General features: G+C 47.3%; 1 protein-coding gene across 5 annotated transcripts in view; it reads right to left on the reverse strand.

The window, feature by feature from the left end:
• The window catches only part of LOC112267389 (stAR-related lipid transfer protein 13), a 117,219-nt gene that overhangs the window by 14,772 nt on the left and 83,963 nt on the right, over positions 1 to 18,484 (reverse strand). For 4 of the 5 annotated variants that reach the window (XM_042297332.1, XM_042297333.1, XM_042297335.1 and 1 more), the window contains 2 exons: positions 5,392 to 5,463; positions 1,416 to 1,497 (listed from right to left, as the gene is read on the reverse strand). In XM_042297332.1, coding sequence (XP_042153266.1) covers positions 1,416 to 1,497; positions 5,392 to 5,463 — 154 coding nt within the window. Of the gene's footprint in view, positions 1 to 1,415; positions 1,498 to 5,391; positions 5,464 to 11,470; positions 11,703 to 18,484 lie in introns of those variants that run through there. The other variant, XM_042297336.1, reaches the window with a different exon arrangement.

Genomic DNA, 18,484 nt, shown 5'->3' on the forward strand with positions numbered 1-18,484 from the left:
TCAAGTCCGAGCTCTGGCTGGGCCACTCAAGGGCATTCAGAGACTAGTCCCGAAGCCACTCCTGCGTTGTCTTGGCTGTGTGCCTCGGGTCATTGTCCTTTTGGAAGGTGAACCTTCGCCCCAGTCTGAGGTCCTGAGCGCTCTGGAGCAGGTTTTCATCAAGGATCTCTCTGTACTTTGCTCCGTTCATCTTTCCATTGATCCTGACTAGTCTCCCAGTCCCTGCCGCTGAAAAACATCCCCACGGCATGATGCTGCCACCACCATGCTACACTGTCTTGGTTTCATCAGACCAGATAATCTTGTTTCTCATGGCCTGAATCCTTTAGGTCCCTTTTGGCAAACTCCAAGTGGGCTGTCATGTGCCTTTTACTGAGGAGTGGCTTCCGTCTGGCCACTCTACCGTAAAGGCCTGACTGGTGGAGTGCTGCAGAGATGGTTGTCCTTCTGGAAGGTTTTTTTTGGTCCCTCTCCTCAGAGGGAATCTGGAGCTCTGTCAGAGTGGGCACCTCCCTAACTAAGGCCCTTCTCCCCTGATTGCTCAGTTTGGAGGGGCGGAAAGCTCTAGGAAGATTCTTGGTTGTTCCAAACTTCTTCCATTTAAGAATGATGGAGGCCACTGTGTTGGGTACCTTCAATGCTGCATATTTTTTTGGGTACCCTTCCCCAGATCTGTGCCTCGACACAATCCTGTCTCGGAGCTCTACAAAAAAATCCTTCGATCTCATGGCTTGGTTTTTACTCTGACATGCACCGTCAACTGTTGGACCTTATATAGACTGGTGTGTGCCTTTCCAAATAATATCTAATTAATTGAATTAACCACATGTGGACTCCAGTCAAGTTGTAGAAACATCTCAAAGATGTTTAGTGGAAACAGGATGCGCCTGAGCTCAATTTCGAGTCTCATAGCAAAGGGTCTGAATACATACAGTATGTAAATAAGGTATTTAGGTTTTTTATACATGTAATACATTTTCAAAGAATTCTGAACCTGTTTTCGCTTTGTCATTATGGGGTATTGTGTGTAGATTGTTGAGGAAAACAATATATTCAATTCATTTTAGAATAAGACTAACGTAACAAAATGTGGAAAAAGTCAAAGGGTTTGAATAATTTCCGAATGCACTGTATGTGTTTTTGGTTGTTGAGTCAATTAGAGATTGCCGTAACGTTAGTGTGAGGTTTCTGTGACGTCTGTCTAGTGAAGGACTGCTAGATGCGTGAGTTGCTTGTTGCTCACAGTGATTATCACTCTGTCGGTTAAAGCAGTGTAGATCCATTTCACTTCCCTGAGGCTCAAACACTCAGCTCTCTCTGGTGTTACCTTACTGACTGGCATACAAACTCACAGTCAACGTCAACTAAATGTATGGAAGCAGTATGGAAAATCCAACCAGGTTTAATCCACTCACCTGTAGAGAGGTTCCACCAGGTCATTGTCCAGAAAGTCATGGTCTTTCTTCACAGGAGAGATGTCGATGGGGAACTGAGAGTCTGAGGAGGAGAAAACAGATTAACAGATTAAATGCTGCTATTAGATTAAAGATACAACTTTAAATTGTTCAGTCCATTTCTCCTCTCAGTAGTTATCTAGCTCCTTAATAGGGCAGCAGGCTGGACACGTGGCAGATCACAACCAGCTTCACTTTTTAACTCAGGAAGTTAAACGGAACAGCTATGAGAAGGAAAGCACATTGTTTCCAGAGGCCTATCCAGGAGAGAGAGAGAGAGAGAGAGAGAGAGAGAGAGAGAGAGAGAGAGAGAGAGAGAGAGAGAGAGATGGTAATGAAGAGAGACAGGGCTTGCCCAAATAACGGCGCTGAGACATTGAGCAGTAGCAACAGCAGCAGCAGCAGCAGCATTACGTCTGTCTCTGGGTATTGGCCTCCTGCTATGTAACACACCATCTGTGTCCCAATTGGCACCTTATTGCCTACATAGTGCACTACTTTTGACCAGAGCCCATAGTCCACTATGTAGGGAATAGGGTGCCATTTGGGACGCAGTCACAGATTCACTTAAGACCCTCAATATTACATCCTACTGCATTCATGTGGTTTCATTAACTGTTTTATGAAAAGCAACGCAGCATGGTCTGTCACATAAGGAGAAACACAGATATCAGAATACACTCAGACAGATCTGGGTCAGGGGAACCGCAGCCGTCAGCAATTGTGAAATGGTTTAAAAATGTACTTACTTTATACTCAATCTTCAAGTCCACTCATCAGTGTCTGCCTCAATTACAACAGCTTCACATGAATTGGGCTCCTGAGTGGCGCAGCGGTCTAAGGCACTGCATCTCAGTGCTAGAGTCGTCACTACAGACACCCTGGTTCAAATCCAGGCTGTATCACAACTGGCTGTGATTGGGAGTCCCATAGGGTGGCGCACACTTGGCTCAATGTCATCCAGATTTGGCCGGTGTAGGCCATGAGATACACAAAAAATACATTGTTTCCTTTACTGAGCAGGCTGTATGGAGCTGAATACAGGGGGACATAATGTGGAGAGATTGTAGCTGCGGCTTTCCATACACACTGATACAATCGCACATGCAGCCGCACATACAAACACACTCAGTGTGTCTCCTTTACAACAGGCTACAATCCCTGTCACTAAGAGATTCATGACACCCTCTCACTTCAAAAGACCTGGAGCACCGAGGGTGCTGGGAAGAAGAAGGGAGGAGGGGAGCAGGGGTGAGGAGGAAGGGAGGAGGGGAGCAGGGGTGAGGAGGAAGGGAGGAGGGGAGCAGGGGTGAGGAGGAAGGGAACAGGGGTGAGGAGGAGGGGAGCAGGGGTGAGGAGGAAGGGAAGGAGGGGAACAGGGGTGAGGAGGAGAGGGTAGTAGGGGTGAGGAGAGCTGGCTGCTTCTAAACCATGATGATAAAACTTTTTCCCATGACCTCTTTGTTTTAGTGTGCTGGACATATTTGGGTAGTAACTCTAGCCAGGAACTATCCAGACCAAAGCCCAACTGAGTCTTTCTCTTTCTCTCTTTCAGCAGTCCCCCCTGTCGCTCTGTCACTTTTCTCTCTCCTCCCTCCCTGAGTGAGTTAAAAGAAGCTGTAGACCTGAGACTCCTGAGGACAGCTGTGCAAATGAAACTGCCAGAGGAATGGACATGAGAGGAGAGGACATGAGAGGAGGGAAGAGGACATGAGAGGAGGAGAGGACATGAGAGGACAGGTGAGGACATAAGGAGGAGAGAGGAGAGAAGAGGACAGGACCCGAGAGGAGGTGACATAAGAGGAGAGGAGAAGACATGAGAGGAGAGGAGAGGACATGAGAGGATAGGAGAGGACCTGAGATGATAGGACATGAGAGGAGGGGAGAGGAGAGGACATGAGAAGAGAGGACATAATAGAAGAGGACATGAGAGGAGAGGACAGGACATGAGAAGAGAGGACATGAGGAGAGAACATGAGAGGAGAGGATAGGACATGAGAAGAGAGGACATAAGAGGAGAGAACATGAGAGGAGAGGATATAAGAGGAGAGGACATGAGACAAGAGGACATAAGAGGAGAGGAGAAGACATGAGAGGAGAGGACATGAGAGGACAGGACATGATAGGAGAGGACATGAGAGGAGAGGACATGAGAGGAGAGGACATGTTAGGAGAGGACATGAGAGGAGAGGACATGAGAGGAGAGGAGAGGACATAATAGAAGAGGAGAGGACATGATAGGAGAGGACATGAGAGGAGAGGACATAAGAGGAGAGGAGAGGACATGAGAGGAGAGGAGGGGAGAAGACATGAGAGGAGAGCAGGGGAGAGGACATGATTAGAGAAGACATGAGAGGAGAAGAGAGGACATGATTGGAGAGGACATAAGAGGAGAGGAGAGGACATGAGAGGAGAGGAGGGCAGAAGACATGAGAGGAGATGAGAGGACATGAGAGGAGAGGACATGAGAGGAGGACATGAGAGGAGGGGAGAGGACATGAGAGGAGATGAGAGGACATGAGAGGAGAGGACATGAGAGGAGGACATGAAAGGAGGACATGAGAGGAGGGGAGAGGACATGAGAGGAGATGAGAGGACATGAGAGGAGAGGACATGAGAGGAGAGGACATGAGTGGAGAAGACATGAGAGTGTATGAGAGGACATGAGAGGAGAGGACATGAGAGGAGAGGACATGAGAGCGTAGGAGAGGAATGGAAAGGACACGACATGGGACAGGGTTGGGTTGGGTAGGGCTGGGCAGTGTAAGAGGAAGCCAGACTGTGCCAGATGATTCACATGAGAGGAGAGGAGAGGACATGAGAGGAGAGGAGGGCAGAAGACATGAGAGGAGATGAGAGGACATGAGAGGAGAGGACATGAGAGGAGGACACGAGAGGAGGGGAGAGGACATGAGAGGAGATGAGAGGACATGAGAGGAGAGGACATGAGAGGAGGACATGAAAGGAGGACATGAGAGGAGGGGAGAGGACATGAGAGGAGATGAGAGGACATGAGAGGAGAGGACATGAGAGGACATGAGTGGAGAAGACATGAGAGTGTATGAGAGGGCATGAGAGGAGAGGACATGAGAATGTAGGACAGGACATGAGAGCGTAGGAGAGGAATGGAAAGGACACGACATGGGACAGGGTTGGGTTGGGTAGGGCTGGGCAGTGTAAGAGGAAGCCAGACTGTGCCAGATGATTCACTCCTCATATTCAAACTAATTTCTGACAGGTATATGAAGTCGAGCATAGAGCCATGCAATCTCCATAGACAAAAATTGGCAATAGAATGGCCTTATTGAAGAGCTCAGTGAAGTTCAACGTGGCACCGTCATAGGATGCAACCTTTCCAACAAGTCAGTTCGTCAGATTTCTGCCCTGCTAGAACTGCCCCAATCAACTGTAAGTGCTGTTATTGTGATGTGGAAATGTATTGGTGCAACAACGGCTCAGCCACAAAGTGGTAGGCCTCACGAGCTCACAGAACGGGACCACCGAGTGCTGAAGCGTGTAGTGTGTTCGAATCATCTGTCCTCAGTTCCATAACTCACTTTCGAGTTTTAAAATGCCTCTGGAAGCAACGTCAGCATAATAACACGAATGTTCCAACTGTAAATAGTTCCATCTGTAAAGTTTGGTGGAGGAATAATGGCCTGGGGCTGTTTTTAATGGTTCGGTCACGGCCCCTTAGTTCCAGTGAAGGGAAATCGTAATGCTACAGTATACAATGACATTCTAGACAAAGCTAAAATCAACAGTAGCTCATTTCACAATGGATGCTACATTTCAAAATAAAACTGCCGTTTGTTTTATAGTTGGTCTGTTATGACTTTATTGTGTGTGTGTGTGTGGGGGGGTGTGTGTGTGTGTGTGTGTGCACATGCCAGCGTTGCATTGTTCTGGTGTATTATTGGGTGATTGAGTTTATTACCTTCAAAGAGCTGAGCGTATTGGGGGAATCCTGCCGCTCGTAGCCAATCACACGCCTCCTTCGCCTCGAGTTCTGAAACAGAACAAAAAAACACTTCTTGTCATTCAGACTAACAACAATAAACATTATGTCCAACACGGAGTGGTGGGTAGGGGATATTCACTGTTTCACTGAACAATTGAACTTTTGTGTTTTTTCAATTATGGGAAGAAAATCCATCCATTTGTCCAAATGTTTTTTGTCAACAACAACAAAAATACAGCCTGTCAAATGCCTTTATGACGCGACTATAAGCAACCAGCAGCACTCACCATGGAAGGCTGTTCTCTTGGAAGAACCAAAAACAGAAACAGAGTTGAGATTGAAACCATAAAGCTGTCAGATAGTATGTAAGCTAAGTATTTCACGGTACTGAATGTAACAATACAAGTTGAACTTGAACTAAGGTGATAGATAGTTGGTCCCTCAGGTAGACCGACACAAAACCTTGTGACTATCTGAGGTCTGGTCTCTAAGCTTCTAACTCTTCCGGCTTGGATTTGAGCTCTATAACCTGACCACAGAGCTCTGGGAGGGGTGAAAGAAGTCAGGATGCACTGCTGGACAGCAGAGGGATCAGCACAGGAAGACATGGGATATGTATTTCTAGAACTGCACCTTTAAAAGTCATATCTAATCATGTTTATCGTCTCAACACTGCATTTTTGTTGTGTGTATTTTTTGTCTGAGTTTTACAAAAGATTAGACTTCTCAAACAGAAGAAATCTACAAATCATGCTAAATATAGATATCATAGCAAAGCAAGGCCAGCAGATCAAACTGTCCTGGACTGACAGTCTTATGTTCACTAGATACACTATACAAAAGTATGTGGACACCCCTTCAAATTAGTAGGTTCGGCTTTTTCAGCCCCACCCGTTGATGACAGGTATATAAAATGGAGCACACAGCCATGCAAACTCCATAAAATATGACCTTACTGAAGAGCTCAGTGACTTTCCATCTGGCACCGTCATAGGATGCTTCCTTTCCAACAAGTCAGTTCGTCAGATTTCTGCCCTACTAGAGCTGTCCCAGTCAACTGTAAGTGCTGTTATTGTGAAGTCGTAATGTATTGGAGCAACAACGGCTCAGCCACAAAGTGGTAGGCCACACAAGCTCACAACCGGACCGCCGAGTTCTGAAGCACGTAGCGTGTAAAAATCATCTGTCCTCAGTTGCAACACTCTGAGTTCCAAACTGCCTCTGGTAGCAACATCAGCACAAGACCTGTTCATTGGGAGCTTCATGAAATGGGTTTCCATGGCCGAGCAGCTGCATACAAGCCTAAGAACACCATAAGCAATGCCAAGTGTTGGCTGGAGTGGTGTAAAACCCACCACTATTGGACTCTGGGCCAGTGGAAAGGCGTTCTCTGGAGTGATGAATCACGCTTCACCATCTGGCAGTCTGACGGACTAATCTGAGTTTGGTGTATGCCAGGAGAAGGGTTGGTGCAGGAGGAATAATGGTCTGAGGCTGTTTTTCAAGGGAAATATTAAAGTTACAGCATACAATGATATTCTAAATTATTCTGTGCTTCCAACTTGGTGACAACAGTTTGGGGGAGGCCCTTTCCTGTTTCAGCATGACAATGCCCCCAACTTCACGAAGCGAGGTCCATACACAATGGTTTGTTGAGATCGGTGCGGGAGAACTTGACTGGCTTGCACAGACTCCATCAAACATGTTTGGAATGAATTGGAACGCCGACTGCGAGCCAGGCCTAATCGCCCAACATCAGTGCCCAACCTCACTTATGCACTAATGTGGCTGAATTGGAAGAAATTCCCCGCAACAATGTTCCAACATCTAGTGGAAAGACTTCCCAAAAGAGTGGAGGCTGTTATAGCAGCAAAGGGGGGAGCAAATCCATATTAATGCCCATGATTTTGGGATGAGATGTTCAACGAGCAGTCTGTCCACATACTTTTGATCATGTAGTGTATATGGTGGTCAGCACAATAATCAAAGGGACTGGGGCTGCAACACAACCTGAATTTAAGTGTCCAGGCAGCCTCCTGACAGAGCAGCTGTCCTGTCCTAACCCTAACCCTGTCCCCTACAGGTGACCCCAAACAGTGACCCCTGTGGTGGGATCATGACCTGACCATGGTGACACCTGAGGGGTGACATCCCCTCTCTGGTTCCGAGCTCCTGACCCACATGAAAGGAAGCAGACAGACCTCTCTCGTCTAACTAACAGAACAGACCCCTCTCCCTCCTCTCTCACTCTCACTTACTCCTGTCACTTCTCTCTCAGTCTCACTCCTCTATCACTCCTCAACTTACACACTAGACCCCTCTCACTCCTCTCACTTCTCAGCCAAAACACCACTCTCACTACAAACTCAATAGGTTACTAGAAGATGATCTAGTAAAATTAAAAACACTTTCCCTTTATTTTCCATGTACTATGAACAAAAATATTCTCAACTACCCGAGCCTGGCACTACAGACATAGACAGTCCAGATTTTATATGGAAGTCTGTTATAGAACCTGTCCTCCTGTTCCAATATGATCCCAACTCCACAGTGAAGCTGCTACAATAGTCTTGTGCAGTGAAGCAGTCTACTCCAGGTACGTAGGTGTGTAGACTGACTAGATCACAGCTAGTGTTATTACTATCATTGTAGATCAACACAATGGGAACATCCCTCAGCCCATATCCATCGACAGTCACCTATACAATATGTCTGGTGTAGATAAAGAGGACAGAGGACCACTCCACTCCAAACAGGTATCACAGCATGTTTTTTCTATTTTACCAGGTAAGTTGACTGAGTACATGTTCTCATTTACAACAACAACCTGGGGAATAGTTACAGGGGAGAGGGGGGGGGATAAATCAGCCAATTGTAAACTGGGGATGATTAGGTGGCCATGATGGAACAGTATGAAGACCAGATTGGGAATTTAGCCAGGACACCAGGGTTAACTCTTACGATAAGTGCCATGGGATCTTTAGTGACCACAGAGAGTCAGGGCACCTGTTTAACGTCCCATCCAAAAGACAGAACCCTACACAGGGCAATGTCCCCAATCACTGCCATGGGGTATTGGGATATTTAAATGTTTTTAGACCAGAGGAAAAGGTGCCTCCTACTGGCCCGCCAACACCACTTCCAGCAGCATCTGCTCTCCCATCCAGGGACTGACCAGGACCAACCCTGCTTAGCATCAGAAGCAAGCCAGCAGTGGGATGCAGGGTGGTATGTCTGTTCCCGCGCCTGTCTGTGTCTGACGCTCTGTGACGCACTAGTTGATTATCACAGTTCATCCCACCTGGGTCTCCATACAGAACTGTCTGTGACAGAGATAACCTTCCACTGAAACTTAATCTGTCCTGTCTGTACCACACCTTTCTCCAACCCCCGCTCTGTGGCTATACTATACCCCACTCCTCTCTCAAACACAGAGACCATTTGCTTTGTGACTCACCTGTGTTGTGACTAACCTGTGTTATTACAGCGCTGTGTCTACATGTCAATGACTAGTGACTTTGGTCCACAGACCAACAGGTCAGACCACCAACTGAATAAATATGAACAGTTCCCAGAGGGAGAGTGTGTGTACCAAATGTCACCCTATTCCCTACCATCCTGCAATCTAAGCTTGATGCCCTCAATCTCACACAAATTATCAATGAACCTACCAGGTACCACCCCAAAGCCGTAAACACGGGCACCCTCATAGATATCATCCTAACCAACTTGCCCTCTAAATACACCTCTGCTGTTTTCAACCAAGATCTCAGCGATCACTGGCTCTCGTTGGCTGGTCCTCGCTTCATACTTGTCGCCAAACCCGCTGGCTCCAGGTCATCTACAAGACCCTGGTAGGTAAAGTTCCCCCTTATCTCAGCTCGCTGGTCACCATAGCAGCACCCACCTGTAGCACGCGCTCCAGCAGGTTTGTCTCTCTGGTCACCCCCAAAACCAATTCTTCCTTTGAACGTCTCTCCGTCCAGTTCTCTGCTGCCAATGACTGGAACGAACTACAAAAATCTCTGAAACTGGAAACACTTATCTCCCTCACTAGCTTTAAGCACCAGCTGTCAGAGCAGCTCACAGATTACTGCACCTGTACATAGCCCATCTATAGTTTAGCCCAAACAACTACCTCTTCCCCTACTGTATTTATTTATTTATTTTGCTCCTTTGCACCCCATTATATTCTACTTTGCACATTCTTCCACTGCAAATCTACCATTCCAGTGTTTTACTTGCTATATTGTATTTACTTTGCCACCATGGCCTTTTTTTGCCTTTACCTCCCTTATCTCACCTCATTTGTTCACATCGTATATATACTTATTTTTCTACTGTATTATTGACTGTATGTTTGTTTTTTTCCACATGTAACTCTGTGTTGTTGTATGTGTCAAACTGCTTTGCTTTATCTTGGCCAGGTCGCAATTGTAAATGAGAACTTGTTCTCAACTAACCTACCTAGTTAAATAAAGATGAAATAAATAAAAAAATAGTGTAAGACTTTTGAGCAGAGCTTTATGAGCCCATATGGATCTGGTCAAAAGTAGTGCACTATAAAGGGTTTAGGGTACCATTTGGAATGCAGAGAGATGGTCCCTGGATGACAATGTCCTTGTTTACCTCTACATTCACGTCAGATCACTAATCACTCCAATGACCTCCATAACAGGATCACATCACAGGTTGAGTCAACATGAGAAATCTCCAAGCAGCAAAGATAACTGACACTAAGCTGGCCAACTAGACAGTTCTTAGTGGAACAAAGGATCAGCGTGCTCAACTCTATCTACGTACAAGTCTTTGAGTGCAGTGCTGTAAGGACACATGATAGAAAAGGAAAACCTCCAGTCACTGTCACTAGTCTTAAGATAGCAGCATCAGAGGTCACAGAACTAAAAGAACTAAGACTTTCTGTGAGTTCAGGTCTTTCTCTCTCTTCCGACTAGCCTGTCCTGCCAGTTGTATATTGTACTGAGTACAGTCGAGCCCTATTGTTCTACTAAACCACATGGTGAGAGTGCCTCCAGCTCCATTCTTTGTCCCACAGCTGGAGGTTGGACTGTTGGGAACAGAACAGGGAATACGATCTGGGAATTCCATAATCTCGAGACATTCTGATCCAACTGACGTTCCAAAGTCCCTTTTCCTTTCCTCCATGGAGAAACGGCTGGACTGCATCCCAAATAGCACCCTATTGCCTGTAAGTGCACTACTTTTGACCAGGGCCCATCAAAAGTAGTGTACTATATAGGAAATAGAGTGCCATTTGGGACGTACCCCAGGTCTGGCAGCGAGCCAGGACGAGAACTGCCTGTTACTACACAACCATGGCTGTAACACTGTGTACAGTGTAATCATGTTACTGTGTACAGTGTAATCATGTTACTGTGTACAGTGTAATCATGTTACTGTGTGCAGTGTAATGTTGCATTGCCAAAATGACATGAAACCCAGCACGGTGGAGGGACAAAGGTCCGGCAGGTCACCAGAAGTAGGTGTGTTACCAAGGTGTGTGGCCGACCAACCTATCCCTACAGGGGATGCTCCTTCCTCTTCTTGCACAACAAGATTCCCTTTATAGGAACATTCCCTGGTAGTGTCCCAAATGGCACCCTATTCCCTAATAATATAGTGCACTACATTTGACCAGGGTTCATAGGGATGCAGACTTGGAGAGTGGCTGGTGGAGGGTTGAGCTGACCCTGCTAGTACAAGCCCTAATCGTTACCCTAACCCTGCCTGCCTGGTTGGCTGCCAACAACATGACAGAGATGCATGAGAGTCCGGAATGATACAAGTGGTTATTAACAAAGCTAACTGGTTATACAGTTAACTGTAGATCAACACCTATACAACATGATTTAACGAAACATGCTCTTGTAAAAAAAAATACAATCACTACACTAGACTTGTCTATATTCTAAAGAAATAAGAGTAACTCTTGAGAGACAAATGCTCCCTGTATTAGTCCAAGGTAATAGAAAATCCCAAATATTCTCAACTATGTAATGACCAGACTGTAAGAAACAGATGGTGGTTTACTCACTGGTTATCCTCATCATACAGTCATGATGTGGTTCTACAAATGTATTAGTTCTCCTCTTCCCACACAGCAGTAAGTAACGTTAGATTCCAGCTTCCTAGTACCACGACCTGCTGCTGAGCGATACTGATCTCTACGGATCCCTTTCACATCCAAACATCCCTGCTTCTCAATCCCCTCTCCTTTTCTCCTTCTCTCTCTCTCCCTCTCTTTCCATCTACCCTCAAACCGCCATGTGGCCACCCTCTGATCTCTCTCCAGCTCCACCCCTTTCTGCTGTTCCCCACTCTTCTTCCCTCCTTGTACCCTCTATCCCTCCTCTACCCCTCCTCCATCCCTCCTCTACTCCTCTACCCCTCCTCCATCCCCTTCTCTACTCCTATACCCCTCCTCTACCCCATCTCTATCCCTCTTCTACCCTCCTTTACCCCTCCCCTACCCCTCCTCTACCTCTACCCTCCTCTACCCCTCCCCTCCTCTATCGGGGAGGGTAGAGGAGCCCCTCCTCTATCCCTCCTCTACCCTCCACTCCTGTACCACTCCCTTCCTCTATCCCTACCACTCCCCTCCTCTATCCCTCCTCTACGCTCCTCTACCCCTCCCCTACCCCTCCCCTCCTCTACCCCCTCCTCTTCCCTCCTCTACCCCTCCCCTACCCCTCCTCTACCCTCCCCTAACCCACTCCTCCTCTATCCCTCCTCTACCCTCCCCTCCTCTACCACTCCCCTCCTCTATCCCTCCTCTACCCTCCCCTAACCCTCCTCTACCCTCCCCTCTTCTACCTCTACCCTCCTCTACCCCTCCCCTACCCCCGCCTCCTCTTCCCTCCCCTCCTCTACCACTCCCCTCCTCTATCCCTCCCCTACCCCTCCTCTATCCCTCCTCTACCCTCCCCTCCTCTACCACTCCCCTCCTCTATCCCTCCTCTACCCTCCCCTCCTCTACCACTCCCCTCCTCTTCCCTCCCCTACCCCTCCTCTATCCCTCCTCTACCCTCCCCCTCCTCTACCACTCCCCTCCTCTATCCCTCCTCTTCCCTCCCCTACCTCTCCTCTATCCCTCCTCTACCCTCCCCTCCTCTACTACTCCCCTCCTCTATCCCTCCCCTACCCCTCCTCTATCCCTCCTCTACCCTCCCCTCCCCTCCTCTACCACTCCCCTCCTCTATCCCTCCTCTACCCTCCCCTACCCCTCCTCTATCCCTACCCTACCCCTCCTTTAACCCTCCTCTACCCCTCCTCTATCCCTACCCTACCCCCCGGTACCCTCCTACCCAGCTCTGCCCACTACATCTCTCTCAGCACATTTTTGGCAGAGAACATCATGCCAGGAGCCAAGCAACAGGAGCTGTGCGTACCAATGCCTGTGTGCAATGTGGGACTTTTCTCTCCAAAGATGTAATCCCAATGAAACCTCATCACTACAATCAAATGCTACATAAAAAAGAGTATAGTTTGGATCCGTTGCTTGAGAATCCTTTACTCATCCCAGATCTTACCCCTCTACCACCTCCTCCCTGTCACATAGTCAGAGAGCTGGACATTGTTCGATTTAGAGGGGGAGTAAGGGAGGAGGCGGGAAGGGGAGGGAGAGGGAGGACGGGGTGGAGGGGGAGTTTCTTGATCCAGATGTTTTTCCAGCAAATCGACGGAATGGAAAACCGTGGGCAGCTAAAGTGGGGAAAACCAAAGCATGACATAAAACCATGACATAAACCGTCAACAATCAGCAGCCATGAATCTTACTTAGATCCTCAGAAAGCATCCCAAATGGTACCCTACTCCCTATTTACTATTGAGTGCATAAGAGAGAGAGAGAGAGAGAGAGAGAGAGAGTAAAGAAAGAAACAAAGAAACAAAGAAAGAAAAATAAAGAATGGATAGAAAGAGCGACCGAGCGAGAGCTGTGGCTGTGAAAACAATAGTTTAGGGCAATACTCCCCTGCTGTCTGTCTGACTGCCCTGGGGAAGGATTCAGGAGGGACAGCAGCCTGGTCACAAACAGACTACTGCTGCACACAATTATGATCACACTACCTTAGAATAACACCAGAAACACCTACTCAGTGATCACACTACCTTACATTAACAACCTGAGGCAGACAGACAGGCAGGAGGAAACAATATGCCCCTTCTAGTCAACCACAACCACCACCACAGATGTCTCATGTCTGAAACAAGCCTACATTTCCTCCTGTCTCTGTCTAACATTTCCTTGTCTAACAGAGTTCAATTGTGCATGGACAACAGGAAGAGCTAATTGAGGCTTAAGTAGTTGTCTATAAATAGTAGTCTGTAGCCTCAATGGAGAGACCCTAGGTGACTGGTTGTACGTAGGCAGTTGTACACAGAGCCAGGAATAGGCAGTAATAGGTCCAGTGAGAGCCTAGCAGAGTGCTGGCGAGGCAGTAGATGGATTATTAATATAGCCTAGCCCCAGGTTCTGCTGGTACACTTTACCCTCCCCATACCCCCTACCACCTTCCAAGCGCCGGCTTCAGGCTCAGCCCCCAAGTCACTCTGCCAGTGTTGTGGGAACAACGTGGGTCTATTTTTACGTTTCAGTTTTTAATTAACATCCCCCATGTTTCCATCATGGTCCTCTTGCCACCCTCAGGGCTACATCCTAATACCTCTCCACCACCACTACACACAATATCCCCTAATGCCCCCATACCACAGCCCATACTTCAATACAATACCCCCTCATGCCCCCGTACCACAGCCCATAGAATACCCCCTCATGCCCCCGTACCACAGCCCACACAATACCCCCTCATGACCCCGTACCACAGCCCATACAATACCCCCTCATGCCCCCGTACCACATCCCATACAATACCCCCTCATGCCCCCATACCACAGCCCATACAATACCCCCTCATGCTCCCATACCACAGCCCATACAATACCCCCTCATGCCCCCGTACCACAGCCCATACAATACCCCCTCATGCCCCCATACCACAGCCCATACAATACCCCCTCATGCTCCCGTACCACAGCCCATACAATACCCCCTCATTCCCCCGTACCACAGCCCATACAATACCCCCTCATGCCCCCGTACCACAGCCCATACAATACCCCCTCATGCCCCCGTACCACAGCCCATACTTCAATACGTTCTACCAGGAGGGTTGTGATAGGGGCGGCAGTGAATGGGGCGGCAGGTAGCCTAGCGGTTAGAGCGTTGGGCTAGTAACCGAAAGGTTGCTGGATTGAACCCCCAGCTGACAAGGTAAAAATCTGTTGTTCTGTCCCTGAGCTAGGCAGTTAACCTACTGTTCCTCGGGCGCCGAAGACGTGGATGTCGATTAAGGCAGCCCCCCTCACCTCTCTGATTCAGAGGGGTTGGGTTAAATGCAGAAGACACATTTCAGTTGAAGGCATTCAGTTGTACAACTGACTAGGTACCCCCCTTTCCTTTCTTTCCCACTCACTCCCTAATCTACCCAACACCATGTGAGGCAAGTGAGATAGAGTGGGAGTGTATGAGAGAGAGAGAGAGAGAGAGAGAGAGAGACAGTGGGAGTGTGAGAGAGAGAGAGAGAGAGAGAGAGAGAGAGACAGTGGGAGTGAGAGAGAGAGAGAGAGAGAGAGAGAGAGAGAGAGAGACAGTGGGAGTGTATGAGAGAGAGAGAGAGAGAGAGAGAGAGAGAGACAGTGGGAGTGTGAGAGAGAGAGAGAGAGAGAGAGAGAGAGACAGTGGGAGTGTATGAGAGAGAGAGAGAGAGAGAGAGAGAGAGACAGTGGGAGTGTATGAGAGAGAGAGAGAGAGAGAGAGAGACAGTGGGAGTGTATGAGAGAGAGAGAGAGAGAGAGAGAGAGAGACAGTGGGAGTGTGAGAGAGAGAGAGAGAGAGAGAGAGAGAGAGAGAGAGACAGTGGGAGTGTATGAGAGAGAGAGAGAGAGAGAGAGAGAGAGAGACAGTGGGAGTGTATGAGAGAGAGAGAGAGAGAGAGAGAGACAGTGGGAGTGTGAGAGAGAGAGAGAGAGAGAGAGAGAGAGAGAGACAGTGGGAGTGTATGAGAGAGAGAGAGAGAGAGAGAGAGAGAGAGACAGTGGGAGTGTATGAGAGAGAGAATGCCTTCACTATGGTGAATCACTAAAACAATACGGAAACACACTAGGGGAAAAGAAGGAACAGCATGTCAGAAATCAGCTCAATGTAATTGAAGAGTCCATAGAATCTAACCACTTCTGGAAAACTCTAAACAAACAACAACACAAAGAGTTATCTATCCAAAACGGAGATGTATGGATAAACCACTTCTCCAATGTTTTGGGCTCTATAACAAAGAACAAACAGCAAAAACATATACATTATCAAATACAAATCTTAGAATGAAATATTAAAGACAAACCGGAACCCACTAGATTCTCCAATTACATTGAATACTACTGGACAAAATATAAATCTTCCAACCCAAAAAGGCCTGTGGGGTTGATGGTATCCTAAATGAAATGATAAAATATACAGACTACGAATTCCAACTAGCTATACTTAAACGCTTTAACATCATTCTCAGCTCTGGCATATTCCCCAATATTTGGAACCAAGGACTAGTCACCCCAATCCACAAAAGTGGAGACAAATTTGACCCCAATAACTACCTTGGGATATGCGTCAACAGCAACCTTGGGAAAATCGTCTGCATTATCATTACCAGCAGACTTGTACATTTCCTCAGCGAAAACAATGTACAGAGCAAATGTGAAATTGGCTTTTTACCAAATGGCCAGAGGGCCTGCTAAACAAATTGATTGAAAGTGGTGTTGGGGAAAAACATACAATATTTTAAAATCCATCTAAACAAACAACAAATGTGCAGATAAAATTGGCAAAAAACACACATTTATTTCCACAGTGCCAGGGGGTGAAACAAGGATGCAGCCTAAGCCCCACCCTCTTCAACATATATATCAACGAATTGGCGAGGGCACTAGAACAGTCTGCAGCACCTGGCCTCACCCTACTACACCCTACTACAATCCTCAAAAGGTTCTACAGCTGCACCATTGAGAGCCTGACTGGTTGCATCGCCGCCTGATATGGCAACTGCTCGGCATCCGACCGTAAGGAGCTACAGAGGGTAGTGTGTATGGCCCAATATATCAGTGGAGCCAAGCTTCCTGCCATCCAGGACCTGTATACTAGGCGGTGTCAGAGGAAGGCACCAAAAATGACCTTGACTTTCCTGCAACTCCGCACATTAACTCGGTACCGGTAGCCCCTGTATATAGCCTCGTTATTATTATGTAATCCTATTGTGTTTAATTTTTTACTTTAGTTTATTTAGCATATATTTTCTTCACTCTATTTCTTAAACTGCCTTGTTGGTTAAGGGCTTGTAAGTAAGCGTTCCACTGTAAGGTCTACACCTGTTATATTCGGCGCATGTGACAAATACAATTTGATTTGATTTAACAGTAGCTAAAGCAAGGGACTTTTGCAGCACACAAGTAGACTACAAATGCATGGTGGGCCAGACATGTCCTGAATTCGTGAAGGGAGCTCTACTGGAGAGCTACTGCCGTGAATTTGGAGCTGGCGAGAAGGCCGACGCTCCAGCCTTTGGGAATCTCGCTCTTGCGCTCCAGTAAAATTTCCGCTCCAGCTCAGCTCCGCTTGCATACTCTGGTATGGAGTTGAAACAAGAACAGCACAGCTGTAGCAACACTGCATGCACCCCATGGAACAGCTCGGAAGATCACCCAGAAAGACCAGCCTTTCATCTGGCAGAAAAACAGCTCTTAAACTGACTCTCCGATTCTCTCTCCCAACATAGTCACCAATCCTTTCACCCAGCACAGAGCAGACTTCTAATGCTATTAGAACAATAGATACGTTAGACAACACAGTGACACATACCATGTCTCAACTACACAAGACACAAAGACATACTTACAACAACATACCTTGACAGTCACTCTCACACCCACCACTGTCTACAATGTCTACTATGACAACAGCACCAAAACATCCAACGCCCACAGGGATGTAAAAACCCCTTCTGACTCTGAATTTGTTATATGGCTGCTGCCCCTTTAGTTTAAACACAGTGAACCTTTTAGAATGATGCATCCTCAAGGGGTTAAAGACATGGGGGGTTACTTCAAGTTGTTTTAAAAAAGCAGACATCACATATGTTCTAAATCAGAGCTTCTACATGGTGAAGACCGGTCATGATCTCAGAGATACACCCGAGCTTTACATTTCTTCAAGCATCACTGTGATTTACAGACCTGTTCCTGGCTGAGGGAAGGATAGGGTAGTGGTCGGGTCTGGTCTCATAGAGTAGTGGTGTTTCCGTCTCCCCACTACTCTTGACCATAGTACTTCCCAGATCTAAACCTCACCCTGACCCACATGAATCCCTTTACCAAGTCCTGGAAGAGAAACCCTGGAAGAGAGGCCTGTACCAGGAAACCTCACGACCCCAGGCAGGGCTGAGAAAACACCTCGACAGATCCCATCCCGTACACTCTCCACAGCCCCTCACACCTCTACCCCACTCAGCCAGCAGCTCCAAACAGATCATAAATCAAACAGCCATGCATTCTGTGAGATACATACAGTGATCAATCTCAAGCTTTAGCCCCCGCCTCAGCCCCAAATTCTACATAAACACTTCCAGGCGCTGGAGCGGGGCCATTTTCCCACACATGCTAAAGTGTTTTGACAGCTATCTTGGAGGCCCTTCATAGAGGAGAGAAAAACATCAACTTTGGCTTTTGGAGATTTCCTTTTTCATTTCAACAAGGCATACGTCTGTCACCCCCTCTCAACACATTGTGTACCACCACCAGCCCTCCTCGCCGTTCAGGAATCAGACCATGAGTCGCAAATGGCACCCTATTCCCTATATAGGGCCCAAAGGACTTTGGTCAAAAGAAGGCCACTATATAGGGGATATGATTCCATTCGGGATGCATCCAGAGTGTTAGTTGTTAAGTTAAGAGATAACCTGAGTAGTTCAGTATGGGACATTGTAACACTACCATACCAGATGAT

The sequence above is a fragment of the Oncorhynchus tshawytscha genome, linkage group LG14 (assembly GCF_018296145.1).
Source record: "Oncorhynchus tshawytscha isolate Ot180627B linkage group LG14, Otsh_v2.0, whole genome shotgun sequence".
Taxonomy (NCBI): domain Eukaryota; kingdom Metazoa; phylum Chordata; class Actinopteri; order Salmoniformes; family Salmonidae; genus Oncorhynchus; species Oncorhynchus tshawytscha.